The following is an 11,308-nucleotide window of genomic DNA, read 5'->3' as shown; positions in this document are numbered from 1 at the left end:
AAGGTGGAGACCTATAAAGCCCATCTGGTTGCCAAGGAATATCATCAACATTATGGTATAGACTATGATGAAATATTTTCTCCTGTGGCAATGCTCAAATTTATTCGGATTATGCTTGCGATAGCTGCCCATCTGGGCTATGAAATCTGGCAGATGGATGTGAAGACAGTTTTCCTAAATGGAGAGCTGGACGAAGAGGTGTATATGATACAACCTGAAGGGTTCACATCCACAGATGAGTCTAAGGTGTGCAGACTACAGAGGTTCATTTATGGACTTAAGCAGGCATCCCGGAGTTGGAACATATGTTTTGATAGGACGATCAAGACGTATGGCTTCGTTAAGAATGGAGAAGAGCCCTGCATTTATAAGTGGGCTAATGATCCAGTAGTGGTATTTTTTGTATTGTATGTGGATGATATTCTCTTAATCGGAAATGATGTCCCTGCATTACAAGGAATAAAGATTTGGCTGTCGTCACAGTTCTCCATGAAGAATCTGGGAGAGGCTTCTTACATCCTAGGGATGAGGATCTATAGAGATAGATCTAAAAGATTGCTTGGCTTATCTCAGTCCACGTACATTGATACTATACTGAAGAGGTTTAGCATGAAGAATTCCAAGAAAGGCTATCTACCGATAGGCTATGGAATTTCTCTCTCGAAGAGGGATTGGCTGACAACACTTCAAGAGAGAGAGCATATGGATAGAATTCCATATGCTTCGACAGTAGGATCTATCATGTACGTCATGACATGTACACGACCAGATGTGGCATACTCACTAGGGGTAGTGAGTAGATACCAATCTGATCCAGGGAAGAATCACTGAAAGGTTGTTAAAACCATCCTAAAGTATTTGAAAAATACTAAGGATCAGTGGCTTGTTTATGGTGAATCAGACTTGAGACTTATAGGATTTACAGACTCTAGTTTCTAGTTTGATCACGATGACAGCAAGAGTGTGTTGGGATTTATTTTTACCCTTAATGGTGGGGCGGTCTGTTGGAAGAGTTTCAAGCAGCACACTATAGCTGATTCAGTTTGTGAGGCAGAGTATGTTGCCGCATCAGATGCTGCCAAAGAAGTGGTGTGGCTGAGAAAATTCATCATCGAGCTCAGAGTAGCACCCTCCCTTGTTGGTCCAGTTCTGCTCTACTGTGACAGCTTTAGAGCCATTGCTCAGGCGAAGGCACACTAGCGGACGAAACATATTCTGCGCCGCTACCATCTTATCCAAAAAATCATGGATAGAGGTGACGTCGACCTTCAGAAGATCGATGGAAAGGAGAACCTGACCGACCCATTCACTAAAGCCATTGCGGTGAAGGAGTTTGATGACTTCAAGTCGAAGATGGGTATTAGATACTGCACCGATTGATTTTAAGCCAAGTGAGAGATTATTGGAAATAGTGTCCCAAAGCCAATCGTCAGTCTGTTGACGGTTGTGCTCTTTCTTATATTAGTATATGAATTATAAATTAATAAAAATTATTTTGATATTTTTCATCATAAATTGTTTCATCTTCTAATGAACTCCTGTATTGTGGTGAAGTCTTTAGGACTATTTAGACTCGATAAAGGAGGATTTGTCGTTTAGTCCTTAAACCTATTCGCGACCAAATGATACGTTGTTACCAAGGACAACAACGTTTATCAAGCATAGGTCGTTGTGTGCCACATGGGTTGGTTGTCCTCTTAACCAAGGAGTGTGGAGACACTGGTATGGCATACAGGTAGATGGAAGGGTACATCTGCACTGAACGTGACCGACTCCGGAGCTTTTTCTACTGTCAAGATTTGCTCCGATGGGATATGGGTATAACTATCCCTCCGATCTGAGACCGTCACGATGACTTGCAAGCAACTCACTACACTTAGGCACTGGACTACCTGAATTTTTAATTCAGTGACAGAAGGCTGCTGGGTGTAGTCAAGTACTTGACTTGTCAGTGCGTGTGTCAAGATGGGATTGACCACTCCAGTTCAGGAGCTGTATACAATCATGTTTCAATTTAGTAAAATCTTGGCCAGGGTAGTCCTAGTGAGGAGTCACAGGACTGATTGAGTTGAGCACGATTCGGATGATCTGATCAGGGTTGACAGTTTAACCCTGAGTCGTCCTATACATAGGGGTCAAAAAGAATGAATTATATAGTAACCATATTCATATAGGTTCTGAATGTTGCGATTGTGACTATTCGATCTATCCGAACATCAAGTACCATTGCTCGATGGTCACTTTGATTAGTACAGAAATTGGTTCCTGTGCTACCGACTTAGGTTCGAACCTGTGGGGTCACATATATTAGAGGTTCCTATCTGATCTGTTGGCTGGTGAAGAATCCTAATGCTCGTGGACTTTGAGTCCTACGTGTATGAAACTCTGTGATCGAGAATCACGATTCTCTAATCACGAGTTTCACACATTTTGGGTATCGGGGTCAAGAGTCCCACTGGTTTGGGACTTTTTGATCGGGGTTTCATATCGATGGACTCTGATGTCTGATTGCCCATCGGATTTGGACTCAGTATTTATGAGAGGTTTAGTTACTGATTTGATCATTAATTAACTTAATTTGATTGAGTAATTATTTTTGGATCAAGTCCAATTGAATTGGATTTAGTTGGGTTTGATCCGATTAGGTTAAGTGTTGACCTAATCGCCCAGGTGGTTTGGTCCCTGATCTGATCAGGAGTTGGGCTTAGTCAATTTTTGATTTGATTAAAATTTTATTGAGCCTAATTAAGCCTAATTAAGTTGGGATTAACTTAGTCTAATTGTGCCTAACCTATTTTGATTAGGTTGACTCAATTAGGTTGAAACCACTTTGACCTCATCTCCCTGCGCCACCTCACTTATCTGCACCCATTTGAATTCACGAGAAATAACTTTTCATGAATTTTCTCCCATGCAGAAGCCTTCCCACGCCCTCCCTTGTGTGCCATTTATCTGGATAAAGATTGGTTTGTTGGCCATTCAAATTCAAAGGATGTTTGAATTTGAATGGGCAACTAATCCATGCGCCACCCACCTTATCTTGTATGCCATTTAATCTACACGAGAAAGAGTTTCTCATGTAAATTCTCCATGCACAAAGAACCCACGCCTCCTCTCTTCTCTCGCCCAGAGTGGATAAAGATGGGTTGGTTTGCATTTGAATTCAAATTCAATTTGAATTCAAGTGAGCAACCACCTATCTTTATCCTCTCACACGGATAAGACGCGTCTTGCACTGTTTTAAAAGAGAAGAGAAGGTGGGGCGTGCGTAGAATTTTATTTGAGAGAGAATAGTGGGCGTGAGGAAGCCTTGTGAGTGAGTTGGAAGTTCAAAAACTTTTGAGACAAAAGAAAAGAAAAGAAACAAAAAGTGGGCGCAAGATTTTCAGTGAGTACCCTAGGGTTACTGCCTAGGGTTCGAGAAGTGAGCAAGTGAGCTACGAGTTTCGTGAGCCCACCAGATCTCAGGGAGAGCTTCATCAATCTCTCAAGTACATCTGTTGATGATCCGAAGTATCCGAAGAGTCGGCAGATCAAGATCGAAGGAGTTTGATCAACATCGACCGTCGAAAGGATTCTGCAACGAACTAGCATTCGTGAGGAGCCGATCAGATCGGAAGCTTTGTGTGGATGATCCGCAGAAGCCAGACACACTGTGTGGCTGCATTGCAATGATCAGACCTTCTCAATGGTGATAAGACTGCGGCGATCAACTACCCGCACAAAGGTAATGTGTTCTGAACACATAACAGTAAAATATTTACTATAAAAGTTTAAATTTTAAATTTAAATGTATGCTATATATATCATATTTAGATCTTTGTGTAGGATTAATTTATGTTAATTAATTAGATTAATTAATAATTTTCACTGTAAAATTATAATTTTGAAAAAAATTTAAAATTACTATTTTATCCCTGCACTGAAATTCACAACAGAAGTGACCATATCAAAAGAGAAGTCATTGATCTCTCGTATTGGTGCATTAGAATTTGCTAAGCGATTTATGGCTGAGGGAGTAACTAGGGATTTAAGCCCTGTTTATTTCAGAATGTTATCTATACTGAGCGGTTTTGCACCGTCCGTTATATTTGCAACTTTAGGAGTTTCATTACAGAACTCTTATCGTCTGCGAGGTACGGACTATCAGGTGTATTCCTCTGTTAGTCCTGTAAAAAGAAGTAGATGGTGGTTAAGACACTGGCTTCTGATGCATTCATCAAGTGGCATCTACCCTTGGCTGACTAAGCTTTGGCTCACATTACCTGAACAAGGCTGTGTTGATGTCTATGGGGGCTTGATAGGGTGAGGGCCTTTATCTTAGAGCAAATATTGCCTGGAGACTTCTCTGAAGAAGAGATAGACTCCTTGCATCTTACCCTTGATGGAGGGCTTTTGTTTACTAAGGGTTTGAATCCCTCTCTTTCCGTTTCTGTTAATTCACTAACGTGATCGACCATAATGTATCAAATCAAATAACAACTGATACCATTATTCCAGCAATAAGATTTTTATTTGATAAAAATTCTCTCCTGTCCCATCAAAAGTTTTGAACTTGGGATGGTGGTAACCCTATGGGAAGGCCATTTTTTCATGACGTGCTGAATACAGCTTCTTATAACTCATAGGAATTGGAATTCTCGGAAGAGCCATGTTCCTCTGTGAGGCTACAACTGCGGCATCAATAGCTTAAATAGTCCTCTTTGTGATGGGCCAGCAGCCGAAGCTCCTCTTTCTTGTCACTTAGCTATAGCCGTAGACAAAGATGCTCATCCCTTTATATAGAGGATTTTACAACTCTTCAATTATCTTCTACACAAAATACTAAAAGCCATATTTAATATGACACTTTGGTTTCATACAAATAGAGGAATTCTAAGTGGATTTATGGAAATACTAAAAGGTCATTACTAATAGCAAAGGGTTGTATTTAATTTGGTTTACAATTTTCAATAATTTATTCATCTTCTTTTTTTTCTCATCCCATCTTTTCCTTTTCTGAATGAAACCAGAAGAATGTCTCATTCTAATTTGGATTGTATTTTTATCCTTATCTTATTTTTTCTTAGAACCAATCTGCTCGCTACACTATAAGTATTGATATAACTGCTTTTTTTGAGAGAAATAATGGACTGCATAGGTCATGTTGGCTGTGCTTGCACATGTATGATTGTGAAGGGAAGATTTTGATTTCATGGATTAAAATGCAAAAAATCCTTCAATAAGGCGAAAAATCATACAACCTAAGTTTTGAAGACAAAGCCTTGAAAACTTCATATTCAACTTTCACAGCTTCTTTATTTGACAATATGAAGCATAAGCACAGTGCAAACTGGTTCACTTCATACTTAATTCACCACTTTCATTTATCGCAGCAGCCTACTATGTTGTTCTAGTGTGATTTTGGCCATGTATGCTTTTACTCTCCAAAACTATCTTCATTGGGGATTTTTTTTTTTTTTTTTAATCATCATCAACAACCATCTTTTGTTGTGTTCATTGGATTAGACAAATATCCACCATCTTACACAACAGAATAAGTTGCCATTTCATTTATTCCATTAAAACCAAAACAAAACATCAACATCTCAAAATCTTGCATCCAAATTAGGAGCAAGAGATCCTTTTCTATGGGAATATGGGAAAATCGCCACCCATTATTTTATTAGAAAAGATAGAAGCGCAAGATGCCTGCTAATCTTTATTAGCAGAGAGCCTGAGAGCTAACCACAGGGAAGTCCTGGGGTGTCTTCCATGCATACGTGAACTTAATTTGAGCCCCTCCAGCGATCGGCTTGCCTTCGTTGATGATACAACGGTTAGCATCCACTGGTTTGATGGCCTGAGGATCCACCGGCTCGACGCTGTTGAGGCCAAAGCAGTTCACAAACACGTTAGACTGAGCACAATTGCATTTGTTGCTCACTGTCACCTCATACTCCGGCTGCCCCTCCACCAAGCTTCCGGTCCTCGCCTGACTGACGGCGATGTCTGATACCCCGCATGATGCTCCGTAGGCTACATCGACTGCAAACACATTAGAAGATCAAATGAGATCAAACAGATATAAAATTTGAGATTGGTTGGCAAGAGGAGAGAATATTTGTTTACCTCCATTGGTGATGGAAAGAAGAATGGCTAAGAAGATGTTGAGGGTGGCTGCCATGCTGACTGTCTTTGGTTCTCTTTGGTGGGGAAGTTGGAGTACTCTGGCCTAATATAGAGGGGAAATGGTTAAGGGGATGTTATCTAACAATTAGGAACCGTTTTGATATGGCCCCATAATGGGGTTGGATTCACAGAATACACTGATTAATTAAGTAATTAAACTTTTAATGGATTAGGATCGAGTAGATCCAGTAGCTAATCATTTTGATATGGCCCCATAATGGGGTTGGATTCACAGAATACACCGATTAAGTAAAGTTTTAATGGATTAGGATCGAGTAGATCCAGTAGTTAATGGAACTTTTTCATTTTTTTGCCCGATAATATTATTTCATGCAATGAAGGTAATATTATTTCATGCAATGAAGGCATATCTTTCCTTGACTATGAAATAAATGAGTATGCTAAGAATAACCATGCAATGAAGGCATATCTTCTCGGTTGGAAGGTTTTTATGAATTAGGGTCGAGGAGATCCAAATGGTTGTCATGTTTTCTAAAAATGATCAAGCCAGTTGGTTGAGGCGGGAATGGTGTTGACTATAGTCCAAAATTAGATATTTGTGTCGCTTGTGCTCCTTTGTTTTTTATGTTATGCTGGTTGTATTTGTTTGCCGAAAGATATATACCTTTCTTCTATAATAGGTTCGGATTGTATCTTTCGCATGAAAGAATGATTGATCTTTTTTCGGGATATCAATGTCAACTGTTGGATCTCGCTTTGTATAGCTTATAAAGCATGTCAATGTCAATTGTTGGGCAGTGGATCTTAGAGTCTTCCATGATTTGTTACACCCCCTTTTAGACACTTAACCCCATGTTTCTGGTATTTCTTTTTTTCTTGGGCCACTTGATTGAGCCAGTTGTCATTGTCCATGTTGCTGCCTAGTCGGCAACCCCTCCTTTCTCCCTCTCATAGTGCTAGAGGCCGTCAAGGTAGTCCTCTGCTTGCCCCCCATGGCATTGCAAAGATCTAAGAAGAGGGGTCTCGAACACCCCTCCTTTTAATTTTCCCTCAACCATTAAGTCAGTATTGCATGAATCCCCACCAATCGATCTCTTGGTCCTTGTATTATGGCCAACATGATACAGCTATTGGTGACCTAGATCTCGAGGCTACCTTAGATCAAGCCTCGACTGCTACCTTGGTTAGTCCCCACTTAGATCTGATTAGAATTGGATGCGAGGTACAATCATGGTTGACCATGTTCGTATCCCTTCCCCATACTTTATATTTCCTCTCTAATTTAGTGAAGTAAAATTTGCAATTGCACATACAATAGATGATTTATTGTAGGTCTACTAAGGCCTTTGATCTTGATAAATTCTAAATCTTCTCATTAATTTTGGATAGATTCATTGAAATTAAGGAGAATTTGGATGTGTAGGTATTATGGTCAATTTTAGATTAGACATCCTAAATTAGGATAATTATTAACATTAGGGTTTATCGATAATTTTAGGTTTTACTTGCTCTGCAGATATTTTTGTCTCGATAGTCGGATTAGGTAAGAATCACCCTTGCATGTTCTTCTATTAGGAATTTAGCACGTGAATAGCCAACCATGCAAGAATGTGATGTGTAAATAGCCAATTGAGCAAGAACATGATATGTGTAGCTAGTCACACATAAAAATATGATAAGATTTACTAGTCATGAGCAAGAGCATAGCATGATTAGTCCAATATTGAAAAAATGATTGGATATTTTGAGACTATCATTGAATCTCACTTGGAATAATTGATGTAAAAATAGTTGAAAGTATAGCTAAGATAGTTACTACTGTTAGCACAATTGGTTTGTTAGACGACATCCATATTTTGATTATTGCTCATGTGATATACACACACACATAGAGACACACACACATATATTTTAGAAATTATGTATTAATTTATTTAAAAATATATATTGAGTTGTTAAATGATTAATTTGTTAAGTATATATTATTCGAAAGTATACTATATTGTGATGAACACCATATTTTAGAAACTATTTATTCTAGAAGTAATCTTCTTTGTACACATGTAATAGTGATCTAATATATATATTCTAGAAATTATATATTGATTTATCTAGAAATATATATTGTATCATTGCTAAGTGTATATTATAGAAATTTGCATTAAATATCAAGAAATTAATGAGTGCATATCATCCGATCATTTAGTGCAAATTGATGAATTTGAAAACTATATATCAATTTGCTTAAAGATATTATAGAGTTGCTAGATTACAAATTTTCTAAAAAATATATATTATTTTATCATATACTATGTATAAATAAATACTATATTTTAGAAATTATGTATCGATTTATATAGATATGTGTATTGGCTTGTTAGATTACTAATTTACTTAATATTTCTCAAAAGGGTGCTTTAGAAATTAAAGAAGAAAGAGGATGTCAAGCATGATTCTTTTTGATTTTTTTTTTTTTTTTTATGATGGGATTAATGACTCTATTAGTAGAAGAAATTCTTGACTTCTGCTTTAAGATGGGCACTAGAAAAAACATGATAAAATAAGAAGTCCATCCCATATTTTCTTCTCTGGAGCCTGCATCGTATGATTTTTGTTCTCTCTATATATATGCTTCTTAGAATTGAAGATACGTGCTTTCCAAGGACATTAAAATGTGAAGTCTCCTAGAATGAAGAAGGATTAAAGAAATAATGCACTGCATGGTTTATGTTGTTGTGTCGTGCGTGTATTGACTATTCTTTTGGTTAAAATTCATACAATTCATAAGCTACCAAAAAAAAACAAAAAGAGGAATCCATGTTAGGTAAAGCTACATCAATTTTGAAGACAAATCCCTAAAAGTTTGAATTCAAACTTGATAGCTTTTTTCTTTTACAATATGAGAGCCATATTGTTTCATTTCATAGTTAATTCAAAACTTGCAATTTAGTGAGAAATTTAAGTCTTATGATCTGAGTTAATGTTGAATCTAAGCTGAAAGAAAACAAAAGTCTCTGCTCCATTTTCCTGTTTTCTTTTTTTCTTTTGCCCAAAGAAAAAGGTTGACAAAGTGCCAAAATTCATTAAGAAATGAAATAATTAGACAAAAAATAAAAGTACAAAAAGAGAAGATGAAGAGGAGGGGCAGAGTAGAAAAAGGGAGGAGGGGAGGGACAGGAACATGTTACAAAAGAGAGAACAGGAAAATAACAAATTAAATAGGCAAGCTTGCACATGAATATATCGTAATAGATGTTCGTGGATGCATGCTTTCTAGAAGATAGCCAACATCTTCATATTGTATGTCAAATAATTTAGCATGTTGGGCGAGGAAGGATGAGAGAAATAATGGACTGCATGGGTGCTGTACTTGCACATGTATGATTGTGAAGGAAAGATTTTGATTTCATGTTTTAAAATTCAAAAAGTCCTTGAAGATAGAAGGCGAAAAAATCATATTGGAAAAATCCCTAAGTTTTGAAGACAAAGCCCTGAAAACTTCATATTCAACTTTCACACCTTCTTTATTTGACAATATGAAGCATAAGCATTGTGCAAACTGCAGGTTCATTTCATACTTAATTCACCACTTTAGTCTATCAAAGCAGTCTACCATGTTGTTGTAGTGTGATTGGCCATGTATTTTTTGACTCTCCAAAACTATCTTCATTGGAGATCTTTTGTTTTTTTAATTATCATCAACAACCATCTTTTGTTGTGTTCATTGGATGGACAAATATCAACCATCTTGCGCAACAGAATAAGTTCCCATTTCATTTATTCCACTGATACCAAAACAAAAGATCAACATCTCAAAATTAGAAGCACAATATGCCCTTTTTATGGGAATTTGGGAAAATCGCCACGCATTATGTTACGAGAAAAGATAGAAGCACAAGATGCCTGCTGATCTTTACTAGCAAAATTCCAGAGCGCTAACCACAGGGAAGTCCTGGGGTGTCTTCCATGCATACGTGAACTTAACTTGCGACAATGCAGGGATCGGCTTGCCTTCGTTGATGCTACAACGTTTAGCATCCACTGGTTTGATGACCCGAGGATCCACCGGCTTGACGCTGTTGAGGCCAAAGCAGTTCACCAACACGTTAGACTGAGCACAAAAGTATTTGTTGCTCACTGTCACCTCGTACTCCGGCTGCCCCTCCACCGATCTTCCGGTCCTCGCCTGACTGACGTGGATGTACGATACTCCACCTGATTCTCCGTAGGCTACATCGACTGCAAACGCATTAGAAGATCAAATGAGATCAAACAGATATAAATTTCAGATTTGTTGGCAGGAGCAGTAAAAATTTGTTTACCTCCATTGGTGATGGAAAGAAGAAGAATGGCCAAGAAGATGTTGAGGGTGGCTGCCATGCTGACGGTCTTTGGTTCTCTGTGGTGGGGAAGTTGGAGTACTCTGGCCTTATAGAGAGGGGAAATGATTAAGGGGACGTTATCTAACAATTAGGAACCGTTATCATATGGCCCCATAATGGGGTTGGATTCACAGAATGCGCCGATTAATTAAGTAAACTTTTAATGGATTAGGATCGAGTAGATCCAGTAGTTAATGGAACTTTTTCATTTTTTTGCCAGATAATATTATTTCATGCAATGAAGGTAATATTATTTCATGCAATGAGGGCATATCTTTCCTTAACTATGACATAAATGAGTATGCTAAGAATAACCATGCAAGGAAGGCATATCTTCTCGGTTGGAAGGTTTTTATGAATTAGGGTCGAGGAGATCCAGATGGTTACCTTTTTTTCTGAAAATGGTCAAAGCCAATTTGTTGAGGCTGGAATCGGGTTGACTATGGTCCAAAATTAGATATTTGTGTCGCTTGTGCTCCTTTAGTTTTTATGTTATGCTGGTTGTATTTGTTTTCAGAAAGATTTATACCTTTCTTCTATAATAAGTTTGGATTATATCTTTCGCATTAAAGAATGATTGATCTTCTTTCGGGACGTCAATGTCAACTGTTCGATCTCGCTTCGCGCATTAAAGAATGATTGATCTTCTTTCGGGACGTCAATGTCAACTGTTCGATCTCGCTTCGCACAGCTTATAAAGCACGACAAAGATCTTTCTTCCATCCATAGCACAAATAATAAATAAAAAGTTTCTACATTTCCTAAAGTAATTAAGAAATTTTTGCCTGAATGGT

At 37.8% G+C, this 11,308-nt stretch overlaps 2 protein-coding genes across 2 annotated transcripts; both read right to left on the bottom strand.

Annotated features, from left to right (window-relative positions):
* Positions 1-5,688: 5,688 nt before the first annotated feature.
* LOC105051122 (protein TAPETUM DETERMINANT 1-like) lies at positions 5,689-6,166 on the bottom strand. The gene is made up of 2 exons (XM_029266749.1): positions 6,112-6,166; positions 5,689-6,018 (listed from the first exon to the last, which is right to left on the bottom strand). The coding sequence occupies exons 1-2, from the start codon at positions 6,164-6,166 to the stop codon at positions 5,705-5,707; spliced, it is 369 nt and encodes a 122-aa protein (XP_029122582.1). The 3' UTR covers positions 5,689-5,704.
* Positions 6,167-10,048: 3,882 nt separating this feature from the next.
* LOC105051121 (protein TAPETUM DETERMINANT 1-like) lies at positions 10,049-10,512 on the bottom strand. The gene is made up of 2 exons (XM_010931420.1): positions 10,455-10,512; positions 10,049-10,362 (listed from the first exon to the last, which is right to left on the bottom strand). Exons 1-2 carry the CDS (start codon positions 10,510-10,512, stop codon positions 10,049-10,051), a joined length of 372 nt encoding a protein of 123 aa, XP_010929722.1.
* Between the last annotated feature and the right edge of the window lie 796 nt (positions 10,513-11,308).

The sequence above is a fragment of the Elaeis guineensis genome, chromosome 9, assembly GCF_000442705.2.
Source record: "Elaeis guineensis isolate ETL-2024a chromosome 9, EG11, whole genome shotgun sequence".
Lineage (NCBI taxonomy): Eukaryota > Viridiplantae > Streptophyta > Magnoliopsida > Arecales > Arecaceae > Elaeis > Elaeis guineensis.
This window is presented reverse-complemented; position numbering and strand designations above follow the sequence as displayed.

Coding starts and splice junctions, on each gene's coding strand:
- LOC105051122 (XM_029266749.1), bottom strand. CDS start 6,166: ATGGCAGCCACCCTCAACATCTTCTTAGCCATTCTTCTTTCCATCACC. Junction 6,019..6,111: donor TCTTTCCATCACCAATGGAG/GTAAACAAATAT, acceptor CAGTCGATGTAG/CCTACGGAGCATCATGCGGG.
- LOC105051121 (XM_010931420.1), bottom strand. CDS start 10,512: ATGGCAGCCACCCTCAACATCTTCTTGGCCATTCTTCTTCTTTCCATC. Junction 10,363..10,454: donor TCTTTCCATCACCAATGGAG/GTAAACAAATTT, acceptor CAGTCGATGTAG/CCTACGGAGAATCAGGTGGA.